At 52.1% G+C, this 24,413-nt stretch overlaps 5 protein-coding genes and 1 non-coding gene across 7 annotated transcripts; 4 read left to right on the plus strand and 2 right to left on the minus strand.

Annotated features, from left to right (window-relative positions):
- The first annotated feature begins 201 nt into the window (after window positions 1–201).
- On the plus strand, window positions 202–2,836 carry NCU06967 (hypothetical protein). Its single transcript, XM_957514.2, has 2 exons — window positions 202–1,194; window positions 1,247–2,836. The coding sequence occupies exons 1-2, from the start codon at window positions 520–522 to the stop codon at window positions 2,219–2,221; spliced, it is 1,650 nt and encodes a 549-aa protein (XP_962607.2). The 5' UTR covers window positions 202–519; the 3' UTR covers window positions 2,222–2,836.
- Window positions 2,837–2,888: 52 nt separating this feature from the next.
- Window positions 2,889–5,484, plus strand: NCU06968 (hypothetical protein). The gene is made up of 4 exons (XM_957515.3): window positions 2,889–3,728; window positions 3,834–3,849; window positions 4,046–4,266; window positions 4,329–5,484. The coding sequence occupies exons 1-4, from the start codon at window positions 3,659–3,661 to the stop codon at window positions 4,880–4,882; spliced, it is 861 nt and encodes a 286-aa protein (XP_962608.1). The 5' UTR covers window positions 2,889–3,658; the 3' UTR covers window positions 4,883–5,484.
- Window positions 5,485–5,556: 72 nt separating this feature from the next.
- On the plus strand, window positions 5,557–8,314 carry NCU06969 (phosphoinositide 3-phosphate phosphatase). Its single transcript, XM_957516.2, has 2 exons — window positions 5,557–6,068; window positions 6,164–8,314. Exons 1-2 carry the CDS (start codon window positions 5,971–5,973, stop codon window positions 8,208–8,210), a joined length of 2,145 nt encoding a protein of 714 aa, XP_962609.1. The 5' UTR covers window positions 5,557–5,970; the 3' UTR covers window positions 8,211–8,314.
- Window positions 8,315–9,178: 864 nt separating this feature from the next.
- On the plus strand, window positions 9,179–12,037 carry NCU06970. 2 transcript variants are annotated; one of them, XM_011395904.1, is made up of 11 exons: window positions 9,179–9,318; window positions 9,633–9,839; window positions 9,964–10,167; window positions 10,317–10,417; window positions 10,473–10,504; window positions 10,568–10,574; window positions 10,668–10,685; window positions 10,738–10,840; window positions 10,900–10,984; window positions 11,042–11,275; window positions 11,378–11,929. In XM_011395904.1, exons 2-11 carry the CDS (start codon window positions 9,760–9,762, stop codon window positions 11,483–11,485), a joined length of 972 nt encoding a protein of 323 aa, XP_011394206.1. In that variant the 5' UTR covers window positions 9,179–9,318; window positions 9,633–9,759; the 3' UTR covers window positions 11,486–11,929. The 2 variants fall into 2 exon arrangements, with proteins under 2 accessions (XP_011394206.1, XP_011394205.1); XM_011395903.1 differs by lacking the exon at window positions 9,179–9,318 and having other exon boundaries at window positions 9,506–9,839; window positions 11,378–12,037.
- A 1,495-nt stretch (window positions 12,038–13,532) lies between these two features.
- Window positions 13,533–13,625, minus strand: NCU15192. The gene has a single exon. It is a non-coding gene; the product is annotated as a tRNA-Asp (tRNA).
- A 259-nt stretch (window positions 13,626–13,884) lies between these two features.
- On the minus strand, window positions 13,885–17,333 carry xlr-1 (xylan degradation regulator-1; the record flags this gene model as incomplete). The annotated part of the gene is made up of 3 exons (XM_957518.2): window positions 13,885–14,517; window positions 14,591–16,932; window positions 16,985–17,333. The coding sequence occupies 3 exons, from the start codon at window positions 17,331–17,333 to the stop codon at window positions 14,374–14,376; spliced, it is 2,835 nt and encodes a 944-aa protein (XP_962611.1). The 3' UTR covers window positions 13,885–14,373.
- Window positions 17,334–24,413: the final 7,080 nt, after the last annotated feature.

Here is a 24,413-nt window from a genome sequence, read left to right on the forward strand (position 1 = left end):
TTCCGTGTAAGCTGATGATGCGATCTTGTTCGTGAAGAACCTGGAATATAGGTACCCAGTCAGCTTTAACTGGGGGATTCAGAACTCACTTCTGTGTATCCTTGAGGAGGGGAGGCAAGTCCGCAACGGGCCCCTCAGCTGCCGAGTGACAGTGGTCAAGAGATCCTTGTATCGCATCTTCAAGGCTGACCTGGTCTAGTCGTTTCCACCTTGTTTCTAGATCAAAACCTCTTGCCGAATCAGAAACCCGGATGGCCCTCAGTCATCGGGATCCGTGCTCTTCTAGCTGCTTGACCCTCAACGTTTGCGCCTACAGGACTATGACATCCCGTCCCGTTCTTTTGGTGTGCAAGTCACCATTGTCTGACTCGGGATTATCTTCTGGCGTTCGGTTCTTGCCCCGTATGGCCATCCCACCGCACTTCCTCCCAGTGTTCATCTCTAGTTGCTCTGTTCCAACTGCAGAACAACAGAACAATGAGTTCTCTGTCCTTTTCCCTCAGTCAGTCAAGATGAACCATGAGAAATCGGGGTCATCTCATATACGGCCTAATTATAGGAATTATTGTCTGCTACTCGGCAGCATTGACCACCCTTGACTACGTGGCAAGTGCAGAGTCTTTCGAGACTGGGCAGAATCCTTTCTCGTCATGGCCACACCATCATCCACCCATTGTTGCAAGGCGTCCGGTCAGCGGCCATGAAGATCTTGGCTCACAGCCCGTCTTCACGACCGTGACCTCGGCGATCAGTGTCGCAGTGGCAGCAGAGGCAACCCATTCACCCTTCCCGACAACGGCACCTACGGCTGTAGGATCCTGCCCGTGTAATAATTCCCTACTAGCAACAATAAGCTCGCTCAGCGGTGCCCTCGAAGAAGCCAACTCGAACGCGATATACTTCTCAAGCCTCCTGGCAACATCCATCATCGGGCTTCAGGAGTCGATCGATCATCTCGCCTCGTCAGCCTCCAGCGCCTTAGCATCTGTTCAAGCTTCGGCCTCAATCGCAATAGCGTCGACCGAGGAATCGGCATCCAATGCTGTGATAGCTGCAGAACGTTCGGCCGCGAGCACCGTTAGCAGCATGAGTGAAAAGCTGGGCCAAGGGACGGTCACGGTCACAGCAACCGTTGTCTCGGTTACAACAGACCTCATAGGGCCGACCATCACGGCAGATCCAAATTCGACAATGGTGAGTGCTCCGTGATATTGAAACTTGTTGCCATCGCGTTAACCTTTGCCAGACTCCAAACAATCCGCAGGCTCTCAACAACCCCGACATCAAAGCTGTGCAGGGAGCCGCGTCGTCGGTCAACCGTGCTGCTATAGCAGTTGTCATCGCCATTATTGGCTCCTCTGTGCTTTCTCTCGCCGGCTTCTACCTCTTCGTGAGATACCGGAAGAGGAAGCAACAACAAAAAGAAGAAGACCAGAACGTAAGCGACGCGCTTGATCGTGCCATTGTCAGCTATATCGTCAACGACCAGGCCAGCCCGACCAAGAATGGGGGCCCATTTAGTCCGACGAGGTCACCAGGACCTATCCACTTGGAGACCATCCAAGAAGCACACACACCTTCTCCAACCCAGGGGCCACAACCACCTCCCGTCCGACGGCCCTCGCAAGCCTATCTCCCGTCACCAACAGCCTGGATACCCCAGTTCGAGCCATCAACCGACAACTCCCAGGGAAAGATTGGACAGGCGGTTGGCAGAAAATATAGTACCTCCAGCGACATCCTCCTCCCATCGCCTGGCCCGCCGCCAACCATTCCCCTACCCACTCCCCCAACAACACAAGACATCAGGAGGAATATCTCAATACGGTACGCTCCTGAGTGCAGCAAAAGCGTCTACGGAGACATAATGGCTCGGCCCCTGGAAACCGTGCCTACCAACACGTCGGTGATGAGCGGTACGAGTGGTGGTGGACATCCACTCGGCCATTCGAGGACTGCATCGGCGACAAGTGCGAGGAATAACAGCACTGATGAGAGAATGGCCAGTAACGCATCTGCTTCTGCACGCGGCAAGCATGCGCGTGGACCATCGACGACGACTTCGAGGCGGAGAGCGGCGAGTACGGGGAGTGTGAGATTGCAGGGTCAGAGCATGGGGGACCAACAACAATGGCTACAGAAGCAGCAGCAGCTGCAGCCGGGAAGAATAGTCGAGAGTAGGGACCCGAATTGGCCGTTGCCGAAGAACGGACTCATCTAAGTATACGGATACATGATATCGTCGCTGCCTTGATTTGAAATGGTGATGTTGGCGGTTGGGAGCTCCTAGTTGGTCCTATTGGGTAACCTTCGAGGAGACTGGAGGTAAGATATACAAGTTCATGTGCAAGTTTCTCAGTAAAAGGTCTCATCAAGACCGCTTGAGCTCAACTTCCACAGCTCCTACTGTCATATCTTGAATGTCGATATATACGATCATAGTATTGTCGCTGTCATTTGAAAAGAAAGCAGGTGATTGAGAAGGGTTAGGGTTGAATAAGACCACAACAAGCAGGTTTGAGCCACCGCAATGACGTGGCTGGATGTGAGTGTGGGCAGTTGGCCCAAGCTTCCTTCCTTCATTAAAACCAAGTTCGGCTCACCAAGAATGACGCAGGCGGCAACAGCACTGAAGTTTGGGGGGAGGGGAGCTACCAGCGGTCCCATCGCGAGATGCAACCAACTGAACGGAATTTATCATCCCAAAGAATATGTTGACACGACAGCAGGAGTACGAAGACTCCCGATATGATCCTCATTGATATGAAGGACATACAGCATCTGTATAGTTCATCTCAACCTATGACCGTCGCAACAACCTCCAAGACGAGAGGCCAGCCCAGATTTGGGCATCGGGGGTTGACGTCTTGCATGTGAAATCGGACCAGCCCGGATCCCGACCAGATTCTGGCGGGTTCTTGTGAAAGCGCGATGACGACAAACGAACACAGCCCAGCTCTTCCGCCGAGACCGACGCCATATTGTTAGTGTAGAAGAGCCTCTGGGTAGAAATTTCACAATAAAATCGCGTAGCAATCGTGGAAAGACCTTTCCGGGTTTTGTTTTGCTCATCTTTGTCCATTTCAGTCTTCATTATCCGTCGTCTTTTTCAGGTGTTCCGCCATCGTACCGCTCTTCAACAGTGATACGCCATCTCAACTTCCCTTTCTGAAGCTAGTGGTAAACAGGAGTCCTACAAACCGCAGTCGCAGCCAGCCCTACAGAACCTGGAAGTTCCTGTTTGCGCTATCATCTTGAACGCCTATCTCGACGAGTTCTGGTTAACGTGCCACCAAAAAATATTCAGGCTACGTTAGTGCAATACTAGATCCTGCAGGGGCAACAGCTAGCAAGGCGCACCGGCCACACTATCGAACCTGCGGCAGAAATTCCCCGACCTGGGTCGACGTGGACATTGAAGAAGCGGGAGCTGGAGCACAAGCACACGACCGCCCTATTTTTTCCCAGAGATCTCCACCATACGCACCGCTCACCACCTCAGCCACGCTCTCTCCCGCCGGCTGCTCTCCAAGTTATTTCAGCTTCAGCTCTCCAAACAACTTCACCACCCGGACCGAGCGATATAAAGATTACCGCGCCGGACACCGACTACATCAAACTTTAAGCAACCCGCTTCCAGTACAGCATTTCTATCACAATGGCTCCCCCGCCGCCCGCCGACCTGCCTCTTGCGCAGAGGATTCAAAAGCTGGCACAGACCCTGCAGTGTACGTGTGCATCCAACCCTCTCTCTCCGTTTGAGCCTCCATCGCTGTTGTAGCGATTCGAAGATTTATCATGAGCGCAAATGGCTAACTGTCTTGGTTTCCTAGTCGCTTGGTTCGCTGGGTACGTCATGATTCTCGATTGGCTTGCTGTCCCGCTTCCCTCCCGTGCCGCCCGCTTTCGATCAGGATGAAGCAGATTTCACGAGGGGCAGCAAGGCGGTATCTCACAGGAGCGGAGTTGCGGAACAGCCGACTCTCGCGCCAGGATATATTTTGATTGCTTTGAACGTATACTGACACGATCTTGATCATAATAGACATGCCACCCTTCTCCTTTGCGTCACCCGCTACGCCTTCTCGTGGCTGCGCATGAACTACTATGGTCGTATGGCGCAGTTCTGCTACCGCACCACCTTCCTCTCCGCTGCCCTCACATACGGTATCGTGGTTTACAAGACATGGCGCGCTCGTCAGAAGACCGGTGCTAAGCCGGCCAACGTTGTCAGCTACCTCACCGACGAGAACGTTCAGTACCTCCGTATGTCTGCTCTTCTCTTGCAAGCGGTGACCCTTTCAACGAATGCTAACCGCGAAGCTCAGTTTTGGCCCTTGTCTGGCTCTTCATGCCCCAGTACCCCATCGCCATGCTTCCCTTCGCCATCTACTCGGTCTTCCATGTCGCTACCTACACTCGTGCGAACTTGATCCCGACTATCATGCCCCCTACTAAGGTGGCCCCTGCCGCCGGAGCTTCGCCCAGCGCCAAGCCCCAGTACACTCAGCACCCTATGTCCGACGCGATTGGCAGTTTCGTTAAGCAGTACTACGATTCGTCCATGTCGGTCGTTGCCAACATTGAGCTCGTCCTCTGGATCCGTATCCTCCTCTCTGCCATCATCTTCCAGCGCCGCTCCTGGATCCTGCTCGTCATCTACACCGTCTTCCTTCGCACCCGCTTTGCTCAGAGCAGCCACGTCCAGAACTCGTTCAGCACCTTTGAGGCCCGCATCGACAACCTCATTGGCGCTCAGGGCACCCCTCCGGCTGCTCGTCAGGCTTGGGAGACCGTCAAGGGCCTTGCCCGTCAGTTCCACCAGGCTACTGATGTCAACAAGTACATCAGCGGTGCCGCTGCCCCCAAGAAGACCTCTTAAGTTCTCGGCTACCGCCGAAGCTTGAGATGTTTGGGCATTGATGACAAGATTGCTTCGCGCATGCGCATGCTAGCGCGACCTAGGCAAGACAACAGCCGAGAATAATAGCCTGCGGTGCCTCCTTTAGTTCGAAAATCTTTGGCCCAGAAGCGAAGGGATCGATCATACCTTTCGGTTGGGAAGAACAGGACTCTGGAGGGGTCGCGTACCGGGAACGACCTGTTGGCTGGAAGGCAACATGCCACGAGAAGGGATAATAGTGCGTAATGGCTTCGGAATGAAGCTCAGTAATTGTTCAAAATCAGTTTATTACTAGGCTTTCATTGACAGTTTGTTGCAGTGTTACTCTTTCTGGTTGCGGAGAGAAGTGGTTGAAGAAGGGTGTTTGAATTTCCTAGCTGCTGAATGCACCAATGCGTGTATACCTGTATTGCTTCTCTGTTAATCCATATCCTAGCCGTATGCTTATTCCCTAGAAACATATTGTCATCAAGCCAGCTGTTCTGGTCGTAGGGGTCGTGTACGAATACCAACATTCCACGAGCCGGTTCAAGTTTATCCTCGACCAGTAGCTGCCCCACTTTTGTACCCCTATCAGGTCACCTCAGGGACCCCCTCTGGGGCTCCCAGCAATGACGTCGCTTCCGCTGTTGCAAGAGGTAGGCCTGAACCAAGCGGGTTCTCAGGCCTCCCTCACAGCCTTCACCATCCAGCTGGTAGAGGAGGTTTCGACCCATACGCATTCGGATCTGGATTATATCGAATAGCTTGGATGATCGACTAGGAAACGGTGTATGATCTTGCCAGGTTTCGAGATTCCAACGTTTGTGTAAATGAATGCCTTTCTGGCGCCAGATGTGCTGCGCCTCCATAACTGAGCTGTTCCCTTACCTCTAGTCTGTTACTCTCATCCCATAACACGTCACCGAACCACTTGCGCAAACGATACCTTCTTTTCCGCCAACGGCTGTGTCACTCAGCAGCCTCTAAGCCGTCATCCTTTCTCCTTCGGATTGAAGTTCCCTTTTTTTTACCTATAGACAAGTCAATCTGTTGGGACGTTGTTCAGGCTAAAAAGGATACCGACCATGGTCTCCCTGCTGCGTCAGCTCGTCGCTGGTCCGCGCCAACAACACGAGGATACGGGACTAGATCTATGTTATGTTACCTCGAATATCATCGCAACGTAGGTACTACCTTTACCTCTACCTCCTCCTCCATTTTCCCGCCTTCATGTGTTTGCAGAGATGGAATGGCTAACTGATGCGGCGAAAATCACAGATCTGGACCCTCACAAACCTACCCCCAACTAGCCTACCGTAACCCGCTTAACCGCTTGGTCTCTTTTCTCGACGAGAAACACGGTGATGGCTGGTCCATTTGGGAATTTCGCGCCGAAGGCACGGGATATCCTGATGAAGCCGTATATAACCGGATTAGACACTACCCTTGGCCGGATCACCACCCGCCGCCGTTCAGGCTGGTGCCGTTGATTACTGCTAGTATGCGCAATTGGTTGGATGGGGAGGATGGAGGATCGTCTGGGGACAGCAGTGATACTACGAAAGTGGAATTGGCGACGCCGGAAACGACAGACGGAAGCGGGGCTGCCCCTGCCGCAAATGACGGAAACCAAAAAGACAACAACATCAACAACAACGACAATAAGAAAGGAGATACAAACACAGCGGACAAAAACAAACTCGATCTCGACCGCCCGCGTCAAAAAGGCGAGCGCGTGGTCGTCGTCCACTGCAAAGCCGGCAAAGGCCGCTCCGGCACCTCCATCTGCAGCTACCTGATTTCCGAGTGCGGCTGGACCGCCGCCGACGCCCTGGCTCGTTTCACCGAGCGACGCATGCGTCCCAACTTTGGTAAGGGCGTCTCGATTCCCAGCCAGCTTCGATACGTGGGTTACGTCGAAAGGTGGGCCCACGCCGGTAGCGAGCCGGCCAAGAGGAAGATCTACGTGGACAGACCGATTGAGATTGTCGAGATACACGTCTGGGGACTCCGGCACGGGGTCAAGCTTGCGGTGGAAGGGTTTGCGGACGAGGGCAAGAGGATTGAGACGTTGCATACGTTTGGGAAGGATGAGAGGATTGTGGTGAAGGGGGATGCGCCTGGCGGAGGCGGGGTGATGGATATGTTTTATGATATGGCTGGGTACGGCGCCGGTAAAGGAAGCGATTCAGAAGAGGAGGAGAAGGAGGAAGAAAAGGAGGTTTCGGGCTTGGATGGTGTGAAAAGCGATGTTGATGATGCTGTAACAGATCGGTCGACAACGGATGCGTCTAGTGCGAAAAGGAGTAAGAGTAAGGAACAGGTGGACAAGATGGGGAGCACGGCGAGCAGTTTGATGAGGAAGATTTCGGTGCGAAAGAGCAAGGACCATAAAGAGAAGGAGCTGGAGGAGAAGAAGCAGAGCGCGCTGGGCCTTTCATCAGAAAATGGCAGAAAAGCAAAGACCATCGCGATGCCAGAAGCCTCACAAGTTACGAATATTCCGTTGGCAGAACAGAACAACGTCAGCAAATCTACCTCTAACCTCACCCCCATCCGCTCGAAAACCAGCACCGAATCCTCTCGGAAGCGACAAAAGCCGGTCCTGGCTGATGAATCGGAGCCAGGTGGCCGGGCCGTCATCTTCAAGCCCAAGAAGCCCATCATCGTCCCCAACAGCGATATCAACATTGACATCGAAAGACGAAGCCGCGCCTCGGCCAGCATGGGCCTAACCATGGTTACTGCCGTCGGTCACGTCTGGTTCAACGCTTTCTTCGAGGGCAACGGACCGGAGCAGGATGGCCAAGCAGACGATAGCGGTGTGTTCGAAATTGAGTGGGATGAACTGGATGGCATCAAGGGATCAAGTAAGAAGGGGACTAGGGCTTTTGATCGGATGTCAGTTGTTTGGAAGGTTGCTGGGACTGGGGCTGGGACTGGGATTGGGACTGGCGCTGGGATTGGGACTGGCGCTGGCGCTGGCGCCGCTGTTGAGACTGTTGAGATTGCTGCTGCTGCTGCTGCGCCTGAAACGGCCCAGGGAGTTACGGTCATCACCCAGCCTGGGGAGGGGAGCCCTGTACCCCAGATGAAACCTGCGGACTGGAAGGGTGCTAATCCCGTACAACTTCCAAAGGAAAAGGGATTGGGTTTGAGGGCGGAGACTACCGAGAGTGCGAGTGTGAGCAAGGCCAGTAGCTTGTTGGATGTGGATGTGACGGAGGGAGGTGATAAAGACGATGAGTCGTTGGCTGGGGTGAAGACTAGCGACCCGAAAGGAGAGGAGCTTGATGAAGTTGCTACGCCAAAGGCCTCTGCTTGAAAGTAGAATTATGGTGGCGTTAACATATCAACTGGAAGAATTTTAATGAACACTGTAGGCTACTAGTAGGCATGGAGGTGAATTTTGATATAATGTTCCGTCCCACGTCTTCGTCCAAATCCTTTGATTCCGTTCTCGTTTCTGCGCTAACAACCCAGATGGGTTAGGTGAAGTCAAACCTTGGCGTTGCCCTGTTTCACAAAGTTATCGACGATTTTTCACCGCAACTGCCGCGACTTGAAGTTGAAGGATTCCGGATTGTTTATTTACGGTCTTGCCCGGGGGCATTCAAAGTCAATCGACAAACTCTACATATGTACACACATATGACCGAGTCAAGTCTCGCTAATGAAGCATATGATGGATGGTGTTCTCTCCGAGTACCTTGTCTCAAATGGCTCATACACTATATAGTACCTACAGTAGCGTTTGGACAAGACTCGTCGGGGCGATATGTGAGACAAGTGATGGCGGACTAGTATAGCTGGACGCAGGAGCCGGGGATGCTCTCTCTCTTACACGTGCAACTCCCATCCGCTCAACCGACTCCGTTGCCTCATCGGGCAGCTTATCGATAGGTAACATTTGGCATGCGGGGCCGGGGGGGGGCTGTCGGTACGTACCGGCGACGAGGATAGGCGCTGTGAATGGGTGAGGTGAGTTGTACCTCTACAAGGGGAAGAAATGTTGAAAAGACTCCCGTCTTTTTCGCCTGTGAAAGGGCGGCAGTTGGCTGGCTTTCATAGATCGGACTGGCCCTGCCCTGCCCCAGTGCCATGAAACGGCCCGGGGAGCGTCACCACGCAGTCAGTGCCCCGGTGGCTGTCCGCAGTTCGGCTGTCAGGGGTCTCCACAGAATTTTTTCAACTTTTTTTCGCCCGTCATGGGGCATTGGCCTGTGATCCTGGCAGTGGCCGGCCCCGTCGACGCGCTGTGCCTGTCCATCGGTCTCGAACGCTGAGAACTCGAGACTTTTTTCCCCATTCCATTCCAATATTATTTGACTTGCCTATTGCGACTTTGACCTTTGCGGTTGATGCCTGCAAATCCAATCAATTCAAGACACACTTTTAACAACTTTGCTGATCCGAGAATCCTTTGTTTCCTTGTCAGTGAGAACCCTCTGTCTTTCCTGCCCTTTGAGTCCATTTGCGTTCCCGGTATAACATCAATCCCACTGCAACCACACTTCACTGCCCATTCACCACCACCAGTCACCACCACACCCGTCTACCCTACGAGCCTACCTCTAGGTACGCACCTTGCTTGACACGGCTCATTTCACTCCCGTCGGAGCTTAAACTCTACCTCCCTCCCCTACTACCCACCACCAGCGAACCACACATCGTGGCCGTTTAGGATCACGTTTCTCGTGTTGTCCATGAGCCCCCCCTGCCGGCAACCCCGCTAACAGGTCACCAGCTGCATAAGAGAAGCTAGGAAGTAACCCGCCCGTGGCTGTAACACCCGAGACCCTCCATTCGAAATCTTTTTGTCAACCAACGCTGGCCTGTCGTCTACCTGACGGGTTCTCCGACTTCTCGACAACATGTCCGGCGAAATGGCGAACGAGGTCAAACTCATCAGCGGAAGGAGCCACCCCGAGCTCAGCGAGAAGGTTGCGAAGCGGTATGCCTGTCTACCACCTGCCCTCCTCCCGATCTTGTCCTCGAAATCATTTCCGATATCGCGCATTGCGCCGTCGTCCAGCAGCAACAAATCTCTGACCCGCCTTGTGTTTGTTTTGTCGCAGACTCGGAATCGAGGTTGCTAGGACCATCTCTCTCAACTACTCGAACCAAGAAACCTCCTTCACCGTCGGCGAGTCGGTCCGCGACGAAGATGTCTTCATTATCCAGTCTACCACCACCGGCGACGTCAACGAGGGCTTGATGGAGCTCCTCATCGCCATCTCGGCCTGCAGAACCGCCAGTGCACGGAGGATAACGGCAGTCATGTAAGGATCTGATCCATGAGCATGAACACCTTCGCGCGCACTCTTTGCGCCAGCCATTGGGGCTTCAGTGGTAGCCTGATTGTGTTGGCGCAAAAGATGTCACAGTGCTTTTGCTTTGGAAACCGGACAGACTGAACTGACAATTTCAGTCCCAACTTCCCCTATGCTCGCCAGGACAAGAAGGATAAGTCCCGCGCTCCTATCAGCGCCAGACTCGTCGCCAACATGTTGCAGACCGCTGGTGCCAACCGTAAGCCGTTCTCCAATTGCTCGAGGGGCCCTGGTCGCCGCTAACTGTGACTTAGACATTGTCACCGTTGATCTCCATGCTTCTCAGGTACGTTCTGTCTTTGCGATCCATCGTTTGTGCGAAGTCATATGTTAACAATGTCGCCTACAGATTCAAGGTATGCCCAGCTCTTTACCGATTGAACGATTGAACGATTCCCTTGACATACTCGATATGGAAAACGCATGCTGACGAATCTCGAAAACAAAAGGCTTCTTCAGCGTTCCCGGTAAGCCTGCCACTGCCGCATATAAGACCACCCGATTCTAACCGATGAACAGTCGACAACCTGTATGCGGAGCCTTCTTTCCTTCGCTACATCCGCGAGAACTACAAGCCTGAGGACTGCGTGATCGTCTCCCCTGATGCCGGTGGTGCCAAGCGGTTAGTACTCTGCGTTTCCAGCAAGACAGACAGATCGGGCTGACTAACCCTTCTTCAAGTGCTACCTCCATCGCAGATCACCTCAACACCGGCTTCGCTCTTATCCATAAGGAGCGCCCCCGCCCCAACGTTGTTGGTCGTATGGTAAGAAAGTCTGAAATGGTGTTTTGGTAGGGCCGAAAGTTGACAGTGTAACAACAGGTTCTTGTCGGTAATGTCGAGGACAAGATTGCCATCCTTGTCGATGATATGGCCGACACTTGCGGCACTCTCGTCAAGGCTGCCTCTGTCCTCAAGGAGAACGGCGCCAAGGCTGTCCTCGCTCTCGTTACTCACGGTATTCTCTCCGGTAACGCCATTGAGAACCTTAACGGCAGTGTCCTCGAGGCGCTTATCTGCACCAACACCGTCCCGCTCGGTGACAAGATTGAAAGGGTTAGTTTTGACTGCACTTTTCGTCTCCTCTGGATGTGGAAGATCGATCTCCCTATCAAACTTGGCAAGATAACTGACCAGCGCCTACCCTACATAATACAGTGCCCCAAGATCCGCGTCATCGACATCTCCCCGACCATCGCCGAGGCCATTCGCCGCACACATAACGGCGAGTCGGTGTCTTATCTTTTCAACCACGCCCCTGTCTAAACTCAGACAGTCGGGTCTTATTCATATCTCACAAGCATCATAACATAGCCTATTGGGTGAGGCTATACATATCATTTTTGGCAGGGGTTTTCTTTTGCATCCAGGTTAGAAGGGGTGTTTTACGTACAAAAAAAGAGGTGGGTAGGGTTGGTATACCTCGTTACTTTGACTTTTGAACACGGGGACACGGGGGAAGAATGGAACATCTCTCGTCAGGGGTTTCTCTTGTGTCTCTTTTTTTTTCTTGACCTCCACGGTGCATGGGTAGCAAAAAATAAATGGTAGTATCGTTTTGGATGGCAACCCATGTGTGTGTCTGGATTGTGTTTTGGGTCGGCGCATCCCATGAAGAGGAGAGTGTCAGCTTGACAGCGGACTATGGCTTGAATATCACACAAGTTTCAGTGAGTAGATAGCCAGATTGTCGTATTCTCTAGATGTTCATTTACGCTAAAACCTTTAAGTGATACACAAGTCACCAACAGCGTGGGCGAGCATTGTTGCCCAGTCTACAGCCAGTACAACAATAACTACCCCTGTCAGTTAGACGCAACAACAACAAAGATTCAGGGGTAAACTCCGGACGACGGCAACCGTCAAGCATCCTCAGCAGACACATATTCCAATCTTCTATGCAGGTCCTAGGCATAGCGCTGGTGATATCTAGCTAAGATCAGTCAGCCAGTCTTGCTCTACCGCGTACGGACTACATCAGAGCAGTTACTCAACCCCAGGCCTATCTAGCCGGCATCTTGCTGAACGCCAAAGCCGGATGTCGACAGCCCAGACTACGTATACTTCGACCTTCTCTGCCCGACCCACCTCTCTCCTGTTCGCCAAGCCGGTTGAACAAACATCGATCAATGTCTTTCCAGTACACAAGGTCGAAATGGGAGCCATTTTATGTGCTGTAACCTCCAGCCGTCTTTTCACATGTATCACGCACGATGGGGAGGGAGACCTTTGACTTCACGCACTGGCCACTACCGAACTTCTGCCATCATATCTTCAGCTCGGCCAAGAAGGCGTGTGTATAACTTGTAGATTCATCCTTGAAAAATGGTAAGTAAGGTATTTCGAACCGGTCACTCAGATTTCCTACGTATTGGAATCTTCATCAGCTTTGTGGGTTGGTTGGTGCCTCGGGAAGATGTACATAGTTTGAGTGCGGGCGTGTGTGAATTATACGACGAAGAAGGGGGGCGATTGGATTGGATTGCAGGTTTACATTTTACACGCCTATAGGTACACATGTAAGTCAGTAGAGGTTTATGTCAGTGGGAGAAATTTGCCTGGGTAGGTAGCGGGAGAACAAACGAAATATTTACTGATCCCACTCACTCACTGGCTTTGTTAGATCAGGAGCTGGACTAGGTAAGTAGCCTGGCCCGGCATCATCACCCACGCACGGCTCGGAGTTCAATCAATCTGTCTCCTCCGATTTTTCTATCAAAAGCGAAGCGTCTAAGCTCATACAGTCCTAGTCCTGTATTCAATACAGGCATGTAACGAGAGTCGGGCATGAGAACTGCAGTATACCACTGCAATGCCCCAGTCCCCAACACGCGTGATAGGCGTCCAACCATACGGTCTAGATTTAGCTCTCGTACTTAACTTTCTTCGTACTCTACACGGAAAGGCAGGAGGAACACCGGATGTGCCTCCCTAAAGTGAATAATCGCCATCGACCTGACAAAATAAATCATAAAGTAGCTATCAACAACCTCATTGTATAAAAGTCAAAAGTGCCGTTTAGGTTTTCCAAGGCAAGGACGCTCGATATGGCCGAAGCAACAACTGGAAGTGGAAGTATACTGCGATATCGCGAAGGCACAATGATGCTAATGATTGGCGGCTACTATATGGTTCGGCATAGCACGATAAAACGAATGTTAACTAGTACTAATTCTAAGGGATGAACGAACGGAACTCAGATTGTAGAAAGTCAGATGAACAATTCGCAGAATGAATGGCATGGGTGAAGCCGTGTACAGTATACGAAGTACGGAAATGCAAAACGCCAGAAAAAAAAAAAGAAATGATTGGTCTCTCCCGCCGGGAATTGAACCCGGGTCTCGAGCGAATCGAACTGATGTTCAAGCTTGACAAGCTCACATACTGACCACTATACTACGGAAGATGTACAACTGTTGATCAGCTGTCGTAGTTGGTTGTTGGAAACTTTTTGGTTTGATGATCCTATAAAGGTACATGGTAAAGCTTGAGGCCCCAACAAATCGCACCTCGACTGCTTTCTGTGCCACTGAAATGCAATACCCAACAATGCAATACTACTGCCTAATAAATATCGTGCTGAGAAATACAGATAGAAGTTTCTTTTCTTTTTGTCCCAGGATATCGTTGCATGAGTGTGATTTGTGTGATCGAGATGAAGATTTGCGACAGCATGCACCATTCATGCATTAAGTACCTTTCTTGCAGCATCTGACTTCGGCCTAGTTATGATCTCTGCACATGTCTCAAGAGGTATCAACGATATGAACATAGGCAAGTCCCTTGTTCCCTTCTTTTCACTGAAATACATCCATGAGCCCAAAGTGACCGGACAATTGCTTATCCTTTGCCGTTCAATACCCGTCACGATCGCGATCGACCCGACCCGAACGTGAAGCCCCCCAACCGATACCAGCTTCCGTCCACTCAAATAACCGCCTTGATCACGCTTTTGGTTTTGGGTTCCCATCCTCATAAAACTCCGAATTCGAACAGCCCAACCAGTTATGAATGCAAAAACGCCAACGCCAGCCAAATCGCTGTGAGCGAAAATAAAGAAAAAATTGAAAAAGGTATCTCAGGATTGAGCATCAGGTATAAAAACCAGAAGGGCACCATATTTACTGCAGATGGTGTGTGTCATAAAAAGGGAATCAGAGGGCCAAGCCAGTTCCATCGCCGGTCCATCTGTAAAGGGCCAGCAGTTCTCTGCGGCGTTGGTGTTGTTCGCCAAGATCCTCAGGCACGCGGCCGCGGACCTGTGCAAGGGCACTGCGCATCACCCTGCTGAAGTTACGCTGCAAAAAAGGAGAAGGAAGAGTTAGCAAAGCGTCCACAAAGATATATGCTACCACGAAGAGATCGACATACCTGGTACTCCGTGTTCAGGGTAACCACGCAGGCCTCATGCGCACGAATGATGGTCTCACAAGCCTTGACGACACTGGGTGATGCCTCAACCTGAAGTTTATCTGCGATAAGCAGAAGGAGGAACGAGCCTTGGAGGAGATAGATGCCAAAGAAGAAAGGCATGAACTCCAGGCCAGGATCGTATTCAAGAATGTTGCTAATGGCTTCGGCAGCGGACACCGCATGCCCAGTAGCAGTAATAAAGCCCTGGCTGCTGATCCAGAGGTCATTGTCATCAAGGAGGTTGATGGGATCCCATTTCCCCGTAAGGAGGATATGCAACACGTGCATGACGTGTGTTCCATAGGCCATGACGATGCGAGTCTGAATATCACTTTCTGTCATCCGGCTGGAAGTGGTGTGTACGCTGTGTACACTTTGAACTGACGGTGTGCCAGCATCGTGGGGCACATCATTGGCGGTTGGAACACCGGCCGCCTCGGCAGCCTTCTCGTCAGCAGCTTGTGCTTGTGCGCTAAGACTGAGATTACGATGCTCGAATCTCTTGATACTTTCTTCATAGATTTCAAGGTGGCGGGTAATCTCAGCTGTCTGATCATCCCATTCACGGGATGAACGGAAGCCAACGCCAAAGCGTGGGTGATTTCGAGCATGATGCAAGTCCACGATCTCGCCGAGAATGGTCATCAAGGGTAGGAAGTAGCCAAAAATGCTATGACCAGTGCAGACAAAAGATGGTCCACGATGCCGAGCAGCTGGAGTGTTGGGATCCGAAGCCAGAACGTTGGGATCGGTGTAAGCATAGAAGTTCCCGTTCTGGTAGTCAGTATCATCCATGGGCTGCAAAAGACCATCGCATTCGATGTCGAGGAGGAACAAAGGCCGGTTGTAACATAGTGCAAGGTGACGGTCGACGATATAGACGAGCCACCAAATACGCCGTCTCTCTTCTCGTTCCTCCTCGGTAATCATGCCAGGAATGTTGCCCATTTCCCCGTCAAGCTCGCTCCCACTGTTCTGCATAGAGGGTGAGTTTTGTGGTATTTCTCGTCCGAGCTTGAGCTCACGAGCTAGTGACCATGCGGCGTTCCACCACCGCAAGCTGGCACCTTTATACTCGCTTGCAGAAACCACGGTGGCAAGGTGAATATAAGTCACCACATCGTCCAAGGTCCCTGCGGCGCCAAATGCGCCAGTCTCGCCGGTCAAGGCATCCATGCTGATCGATCCCGGAAGAGCTACACCGAGGCCACCCAGCGCCACTCCATCAACAATTGGGCTCGAGACAGGTGAAGGCTCCTCGGACGGGGTGTGTATTAGAGGTTTAAGAAGGCTCACTGTGAGCTCCAAAAGCTTTTGGCAGATCTTGCCGCGCGCTGACGGAACGCTCGTCAAAAAGGGGGCATCGCTGGTTTGGGCAGCAACCCACAGCATGCTTGCTAGAAGCGCAGGTTGACATTGACGAGGTTTCGTGGGGTGCAAGAAGGAGCGCTTTCGAAATACAAATCCAAGGACATAAGGCGACATGGGGTGCATCTGCGCCGAAGAAGAACTGGCAAAGTATAGGTCGATGAGGTCGCATGCCAACGACACCGGCATCAGGTTACCCAGGTGCGGTAGAAGTGGCTCCAAAACGGGGTATCGTAATTGTGCATGGCTGTAGGTGGGCTGCGGAATATGCTGCGCAAACTGGGGTGGCGGTGATGCTAAGTTCATCCAACCAGGCGAAGTTGATCCGCCAGCCATAGGATAAGCGCTCAACGGACTGGCCCCAATGCGAAAACCACTTGATGTGTTTGCGGAATAGCCGGTCGGACTTTGAGTATGCAGCGCGTATGGTAGATCTGGATAGTTGGACATGGCAGCCTGATTCGAGCCGTATGGTGTATGATGCGATGCGCCGTTCATCAGATGAGCACCCATCCCTTGGCGGTGATATTCTTGGTGGACATTCCCATAACTGAGATCGAGAGCAGCCGGGCTTTCCAGATCTCTGTCCATGGCCCCCGGATGACTCGCGATATGTGTCTGATGTGCGCCTAGATCAATACTGTCCATACTCCCGGTCCTTTGACTCCTCACTGAACCTTCGCTCATATCGCTCATGGTTTTGTCGTTTGAAGTTGTTTGGTGCTCGATGGGTAAGGAAGAAGCTCGCTTGGTTGCTGTGGTACTCTCGGTTCGGTTCGGGGGGGATTGATCGTTTTCGCCGGCTTGGCTCGGGTTTTTGTGACCGTTCAATTGGGCGGCGGCGGCGGCAGCTGCTTGTGCCGCCAAATCCTTTCTTGAAGCCTTTCCACGCTTCTTTCGCTCTCGGATGTACTCGCAGCCAAGTCCGAATTCTAATCACCGTCAGACTATGCGTTGACTTGTCTCAAGACTCACTTTACTTACCAATGCAATGGGCACATGGATGCTGGCCATCGCATTTTGTCCGCAGCTGATTGCACTGGTCACACGCTCTGCTTATTCGTCTACGAATGGGTCCAGCCGCTCCTGTTGCTCTGGTTACCGGTCCATAGGGATGTTGTCGGTGCTTTGGTTGAGGTCCCGCCCTTGCTAGGTGGTGGTTATGAACACTGACGTGCTGCTGAAGTTGCTGAAGAGCATAGTGAGAGCCGGGGCCCATGGTGTCGAGGCCAGCGGCATGGAGATGGCTGGCTGTGACATGTCCGCCAGATAGCAGGGTAGGAGAGGGCATAGCATGATAAGGGGCGAACCGGTGAAGCGGATTAGACAACATCTTGGCCGAATGTACAGCGTTGATGATGAGGATGGAAATAAGGTGTACCAAGTGATGTGAGGCCTTTGAGCCGCTGGACCAAAGACGGGGACTTCGAGTGAGAGCGGGTGCTGGTTGAAGCGCCGTAGTGTACCAGTCGTAGTCACAGGTAACAGACAGGAACGTCGTCGGCGAGGATGAAGAGGTGAGCGCTATCTATATCCTGACCCTTGGCGCAAAAGCTTGATGAGCTGCCGGGCGGGAGCCGGACTGGTCAGCAGTAGTCTAACAGTGGGAACTAGAAACCGATGTGGAGATGCCCAGGGACGGGACAGGAGCATAGGGTAGGTAGCAGAAGGGGCACCACGCTGCGGGAGAGGTCAACATGGGTGAGAATAAAGGCCGGTACAATCCATCTGCACGAAGGCAGCAGGGCCAGCATAATATGGCGGGTCTTGGGTATAAGAGAAGTTGACCAGGTGGCGGGCCAGACGCAAGAGTGAGCAGACATGATCGAAACGGTCCCGTTGAGAACGTGGTCATGATGATGGTGGGGTGGTACGCAAAGAGGAGGGTGTGTGAACGTACATGGCGCAGAATGTGGTTCAAGACAGGACGGCCAGGAGATTCCTGGACTAGGGAGTGGTGTCTTCGCTCTCCTGAGCCCGCCAGTTAGGGGCAAGACTTAGTCGTGATGGTCGCCGTCTTGCAGTTGTTGTCTCTCGTGGTTGTGGTCCGGACCGGGTGACTGTCTATAACTTCAGCCTCCAACTATATGCCGTATAGTGGTGGAGAGGAGCCGGAGGGAGCAGAGAAGCCCAAAAGGGCTAAAGGAGACCGGATTCGAACAGGGGAAGACGTCGGTAATTTTTCTTGAGAGCGGTTCCTGCTTCTTGGTTGCACTTTGGGCAAGAGTCTATGTATGCTTGGCGTGCATATACAACGTGAGGTTGATGGCGAGGTCGATGAGGACTGACCAGACTAGATCCAATTGGTGAGCGGGCCTCCTTTCTGGGCCAGAGACAATATACTAAGGTAACGAGCTTATATTGCGAAGGCAATATGTATACAGGGCGGCGGGACGGGAGAAGCCTGGGGAGACGTGAATCTGTGTCCAGAGCAGGAGAGGATGTAGCGCAGGCCGGGTAGGATGCTGGAAGGGAGATTGGGAGAGGGAAAAAAAAAACATGACAGCGGGTTTCGTGGAATTCCTTCTGGGAAAGTGGAAGCCGCTGCCTCAGGGTTCACTTGGTGATATACGGACCATCTTCCCTCCACACAGCGGAGCAGTCTCCAAACTGGGTTGGCCTACTGGCAGGGATCTTGGGGAAGTGGTTTCGTGTGGAGAAAAGAAGTGGTGTGCGTCTGCATCATGGTGGTAGTGAAGGGTGGTAGCCCCCCAGAAAGTGGAAGAACGGTGTATGCACAGCAAACCATTGCCCAACCCAAGCCGCTAACAAGGCGGAAAATGCAACGAATGGTCATTCAACTGTGAGTTAGGTTTAAGGGGCGAACAACCTATGGCGTTGAGGGGTTTGGGTGCCGGATGGTGCTTGTCGTTGTCCCGACAATGGCTAACATGTCTGACATCGTCCGACTGCCTCTTTGACCTCGTGGACACTATCACTTGAATACGTAGGGGACTGTGCCATCCTGGAATGTAGCGAGTCATGGACTTCAGATGAACCTTGAGGATGGATTCGTCTCAACTTTGGACAGATGGAGGGTTTTGGGGGTAGGTAGAGGTAGGCTGAAACCTCGGTGACTTGGTGGCTGACCGGTCACTACCTACTGCGTATGTCTCATGGCGCTGAGGAATGGCAGGATTTGGGAACGACAGGGTCTACTGCCCTAATTGGTAGGTGTTTTCCTCGCATCCCCTCCCGTTCTCCCTCCTCCGCATTTCCTCCGCGTTTTTCTCCTCACGGCATTGTCTCGTCCGTCATAAAATCCGTTGTTTCCCAAGTCCCGGTAAGGCGACTCGCTTCCCAATGACTTGACAAGGCATCTTAAAGCGAGGCGAGATTGAACGTGAGACTCAGGTGCGGCCAAACGATAGCGGTACTGCGAAATGGTGAATGGGCGCTGCAACCCCCTGCCGCTCAAGCGCTGCCGGCCCCTCCCCAGTGCTCCCCTCTTGCTTCGGCATCAAGTTGTAGGAATGGCTGCGAAGGGCGGAGTGGTCTTGAGGACAGGAAGGGATGGCCTTGACCATTCAGGCCGGTTCCGTCCCCTGCTACCTCCAAGCGTAGAAGGGTACCTGTCACCAGCCTTGCCATACTCGTTCTCGTCTCTGTCCGTAGTAGTGTAGTCACCGCAGGTGTAGTGTAGGTATATGTGCCTGCTGCTATGGTGAACAGCAGCAACTAGACTCTGGCCGTTGCGATCGCCCATTCCGACTCTGGTGAGGGGGAAAAGCGGAGGTGTCGAGGTACCGCAGCTGTAGCCTGTCGCTTAGCTTACTCCATGTTTTTGTGCCGGGCCACTCCGGGGCAGCATGTGGGTTTAGTGGGGAAGAATGGAGGCGTCTGGACAGCCTTTGTCCACACAAAAGTGCCGCTGGAACACGACCCAGCAGGGGTGTCTTTTGGAGATATCCACCACCTGCTGGGACGCCCGCTGTGCGGTTAGATTGTTGGAAGTGGAAGCTTCTCTGACCCCGGACTTGCTGGCGTGTGCTCTAGACTCATCCGGATGGGTGGAAATCGACCCAGTTCGCCCAGCTCCCGGCTACTGTGTAGACAAGTCGCTTCGCTGGAGGCATTGGTTGCGGCAATCTGGTGTACAGTGTGTCAGTGTGTCAAAGTGTCCTTGGTTCGTGATGGAGGTGGGTGGCAGCCAGAAACATGCACGCCCGCATTCGCGGGAATCAATCTGACCTTTGGGGTGGTGTCGAATTGGATGTTGTCCGCAGGATTTTGGCGGCTGGAATTGAAGTCAAGTGTGATGTGAGGTGGAGCAAAAAGACGCTTTCGGTTGCAGTGGAATGGGGTCTCCACGGCGCGTTTTTCGGGTTTTCTGGAGTTTTCTGGGGTCACGGAAATCGTGGGATGCCCCTGGGGAACTGGGGGGGGGAGGCTCGGGGCAAACTGTGGGTGAAGAAAGCCTGGAGAGCGCCGAGAACCAAAAGACCTGCCAAGCCGATCCACATCCGGCCGAGTATTGTGGGGTATCCACATGTGCCCACTCATGACGCCTTGGCGGGAGCCACCTAGAAATTTTTGTAGGTCATGTTCGGCTTGTGGGCGAGCGGCTGCTTGCCAGCTTCCGACTCTGCCCCTGCCGATGACTGCAATCGCGATGACGATGGTGCGCGACTCGGTACTATAGCGGCCGAAAACCACGGGATCAGCGAGCTTTCCAGGTTGTATGTACATAGTAGCTGCTGGCTGCCTACCTCTAGGTACCTAGTGTAGTCAACACTGACTGGAGGGGCAAGAGGGAGGAAGATATTCCAACCTGAGTCGACGAAACATTAAAACCAGTCTCGCCAGTTCTTCCACGCATCAAAACATCACATGTTTCACTTTGAATCCAGGTAACTCAAGCAATACTATAGTCACCTGCTTCATTCTTTCCTCCCGTTGTTTGTCTCCCGTTGTTCGATACCTCCCGCTATGCTCTCCACATTTGGGCTTCTGGGGTCGGAACTGAACAGGTGCACCTGCAAACTCGATAAAACACCACTTTCATTTACGCGGTGGCGACGAGGTTGACAAAAGCAGAACCCCATTTCTGTTCTTCAATATCCTCCTGCATCAAAGATATCGCCCGCTTCCTCTGGTTCCATGGACGGTGCCACCTCTCGATTTCAACCTACACAAACCTTCGCCAAATTTTGGCTCTCATCTTTTGGGTTGGTGACGAGGATCCCCTACTTGAACAACACCTTCTGTAGATTACACGTGGGCTGCCTGAGTCGCGCGTCCCAACGCCCCATCTGGAGGTGTCCTTGGAACCTGAAATTACAGATTTGTCTAGCCTCGTGTATTGATCGAAATCTGCTGTTCCAGACTGTTCCATTCTGTTGCTATCAGACATACTTATCCTTTTTCTCCAATTCATGCGAACTACACATCAACCAGCATAAAAGCGAGAAAGAGGCTTTCAATAGTCGGATCTACCTCTAATGCTACACGCCCATTCAATTACCAACGACGTCACAATCCCGTCCGGCAGTTCGCTCAACACTTTACTATGCAGTGCATACTACTAGTATAATGGTGTACTTCTCCACAGACACACCCAGCATCAAAAAGCGCTAGCGCCAAGTCTGGATATCTTTAGGTGCGCGTTTCACAAGAAACTGATCAGCGTGCTCCAACGTTCGTCATCACCTGTGGATGCTTTGTTTGAACAATAGTGTTGCAAATCACTTCCTAACTCGCTAAACCCTCCGCATCGCTTAAAGATCAGAGAAACACACCCAGAGCAAGCAACTGGCAGTGTTGTGGTGTGGATGAAGAAAATACCAGATTTACGAAAACTATCGACCTCTAGCCACAATATCTTGACCATCTAGGCTCTTTGGAAACCATCGTCAGTATAGAAACCGAGATGGATGAGATCATGCAGTGGAGCCGTACCTACATGTCTGTCCCATGGTAGGCGCCGTCGAGTTGCAGCCGCTAGGAACCTGGCTGTACGTATTACCTACCTACCTTAAGTATAGGTGGGTACGCAGCACCCATTTGCAACAACATCAGTTGCTAGACCGCACCTGGCTGGTAGCGTCCGGCCTGCTACCAACCGCACCCAAGGGCTGCCTGAAAATGAGATCGACTATTGTACCTCTACTCTTGTTTACTCGAGGTCCGCAGGAACACGGCTGTCAATGGGGGCATCCGTCCATTGTGCTGACATTTACGGTGCCATATCTTTCGGACAAGAAGCTGGCCTCCATCTCGCCCGTGGCAGCTCGGGACTCACTTGAGCGGCCCGTTCTTTGACACTGCCCGGCCGTCAACCATGCCTCTTTAACCCCGAATCGGTAGGATGTACAAGACTACAATCATGGGACGCTACCCTGCCGCCAATCCGCCTTACACCTGCAACCCCAACAGTAGCGCGGCAGGCCCATCTGTGAGAGCAGACTGGAGCTTCTTGAACCTTCTTCTTTTAGTGTCTTGACCAGGTAGTCACCAGAAGACCCTAACGTTATAAGCCCCGAGATCCGGAAAACCAACCAAGACTGTCTTCAGGCCAAGTATATGCCTATGTGGATTCCCTTGACGTCTCGCTTTGTCTCCCCCTTCTCCGTGTGCAGCCAATCTGTGGTGGTGCTCATGAGTGGAGGGTTCAAGAGCAAGGAGTTAAAACCCAAGAAACCATCTTGAAATACCTGACCAAAGACCAGGCCACCAATGCACCTTCCACACGCCCATTCAACTCAAATCCGGGGAAGGACTCCACGGAAGCCTCGTTTAAACACTACAATACCATCGGGAAGATGACGACGAGGATCATGGAGAACGAACCCTTGTCGCGATGCCCGACCGACCGGCCGGCGGACCGATACTCCACATGCAAGCCAGATCGCAACCACGACCTTGAGTCTTGCCGGTCACACCGCGGCGTCCATTCTGATTTGCTAACCGCTCTAATACCCTTGTACTCGGTCTGCCATACTTCTATTAGAGAGCCAATAGGCATCTTCCTCCATCGCCACATCGCTGAAGTGTTGCCGCAAACCCGATCCTTGAACGTCCAAGAACGTCTTCTCCGGACTATCGACAGCTCCGACGCCCGTATTAGGAAGCAACATCTCATCCTTCCTGTGTATGTCCTTGCAAGTGACCGCCTTACCACACGCTGAAGAGAAATCATGAGCCCAAGATGAGCTCGAGCACAGAATTCTGATAAACACTTTGCTGGGCATGATCTAATCGCAAGCGCGCGGCCATGTTTCTCCAGTCTCAGTTAGTTTTCTCTTGTCCATCACGATGCTACATTCAAGGGGACATAGCGCTTTCTCTGGATAGTAATACGCACCTTCAGCGGACATCTCATTGATCATCCGAAAGTTTGGTGGCATATGATCTAGCTTCGGGCATTTCTTGCTGTTGATACTAAATCCTGCCGAGAAATGCACATACCTATAGCTCAGACGATTTGAGGCAATTTCTTCAGTGTACCATAAGCAAACAATATAATACAACGACATTGGTGTGTTTGGCTAACTAACAGTAGGTATGGATCGAAGGAATCGGGCTCGAACGTATCCAACTTAATCCGCCTTCAGGTTTCTCAGCACGTATAGCTGAAAGTTCATCATGATAGCTTTGAGCTTTCTCGGTAACTACCGAACTACAGTCTTCGCATACTCTACATCACTGCGAGCTGGGCTGTCGTGACCGGAAACAACCTTGAAAGTATTGCTCTCAGCCTTTCCGTCTGGTCTAGGCCGAGTTCACGACTAAACCGAAGGTGAGCTATACCTGTGGTACGGATAAGTAACCTGACAACCAGAGTTACAACATGCAAGATCGCATCGATATGTCGCATTAACCCCTGCGGCGATATATTGTCTTATGCACCCCGCCATTTGTCCCCGGAAAAGGGGCCGTTTTTCCACCACCATGGAGCGCGCATCAGAAGCAGTCAACACTCTGCCAAACTCGTGTCAGCTTTCGTTTTCAAAGCACCAGAAAAACATGTCGAGTCCGATGTGTTCAAAAGGCATTGACATTCTCTTTACGACATTAGAAAAGGTGGCCCGCACAAATGCGCCCCGGACGTGACATACCGGCATTGGCTTGACAACATCATGAGGTCCTTACATATACAACATGGCTGTGGTAATAGGGGTAATTATATTGCTTCTTTCCATCCGGCTGTACGTGTGTAATCGCACCTGGCCCTTCTGGACACGACGTCGGTTCCAAAAAAAAAAAAAAAAAAAAAAAAAAAAAAAAAAAAAAAAAAAAAAAAAGTTTTGAGAGACCACACACTCTACAGATCATAGGGGTCCGCCGGCTCCTTACTGTGTTACCGTTATCCATCTAGTATCCGTTGTGGCTGCTTTTATTTGCTTCGTTTTGCCTGGACTGATCATGGTCCTGCTGGAAAACACTTATCGCGCTCGGAGTTTGCTGCGCAAGC

Source organism: Neurospora crassa, linkage group IV (genome assembly GCF_000182925.2).
Source record: "Neurospora crassa OR74A linkage group IV, whole genome shotgun sequence".
Taxonomy (NCBI): Eukaryota; Fungi; Ascomycota; class Sordariomycetes; order Sordariales; family Sordariaceae; genus Neurospora; species Neurospora crassa.

Bases quoted from the DNA above. Each gene is read 5' to 3' on its own strand.
- NCU06967 (XM_957514.2), top strand. From the start codon at position 520: ATGAGAAATCGGGGTCATCTCATATACGGCCTAATTATAGGAATTATT. The intron at 1,195-1,246 runs GTGAGTGCTCCG...AACCTTTGCCAG, and splicing joins CAGATCCAAATTCGACAATG to ACTCCAAACAATCCGCAGGC.
- NCU06968 (XM_957515.3), top strand. From the start codon at position 3,659: ATGGCTCCCCCGCCGCCCGCCGACCTGCCTCTTGCGCAGAGGATTCAA. The intron at 4,267-4,328 runs GTATGTCTGCTC...CGCGAAGCTCAG, and splicing joins CGAGAACGTTCAGTACCTCC to TTTTGGCCCTTGTCTGGCTC.
- NCU06969 (XM_957516.2), top strand. From the start codon at position 5,971: ATGGTCTCCCTGCTGCGTCAGCTCGTCGCTGGTCCGCGCCAACAACAC. The intron at 6,069-6,163 runs GTAGGTACTACC...CGAAAATCACAG, and splicing joins ACCTCGAATATCATCGCAAC to ATCTGGACCCTCACAAACCT.
- NCU06970 (XM_011395904.1), top strand. From the start codon at position 9,760: ATGTCCGGCGAAATGGCGAACGAGGTCAAACTCATCAGCGGAAGGAGC. The intron at 9,840-9,963 runs GTATGCCTGTCT...GTTTTGTCGCAG, and splicing joins AGCGAGAAGGTTGCGAAGCG to ACTCGGAATCGAGGTTGCTA. The intron at 10,841-10,899 runs GTTAGTACTCTG...CCCTTCTTCAAG, and splicing joins GATGCCGGTGGTGCCAAGCG to TGCTACCTCCATCGCAGATC.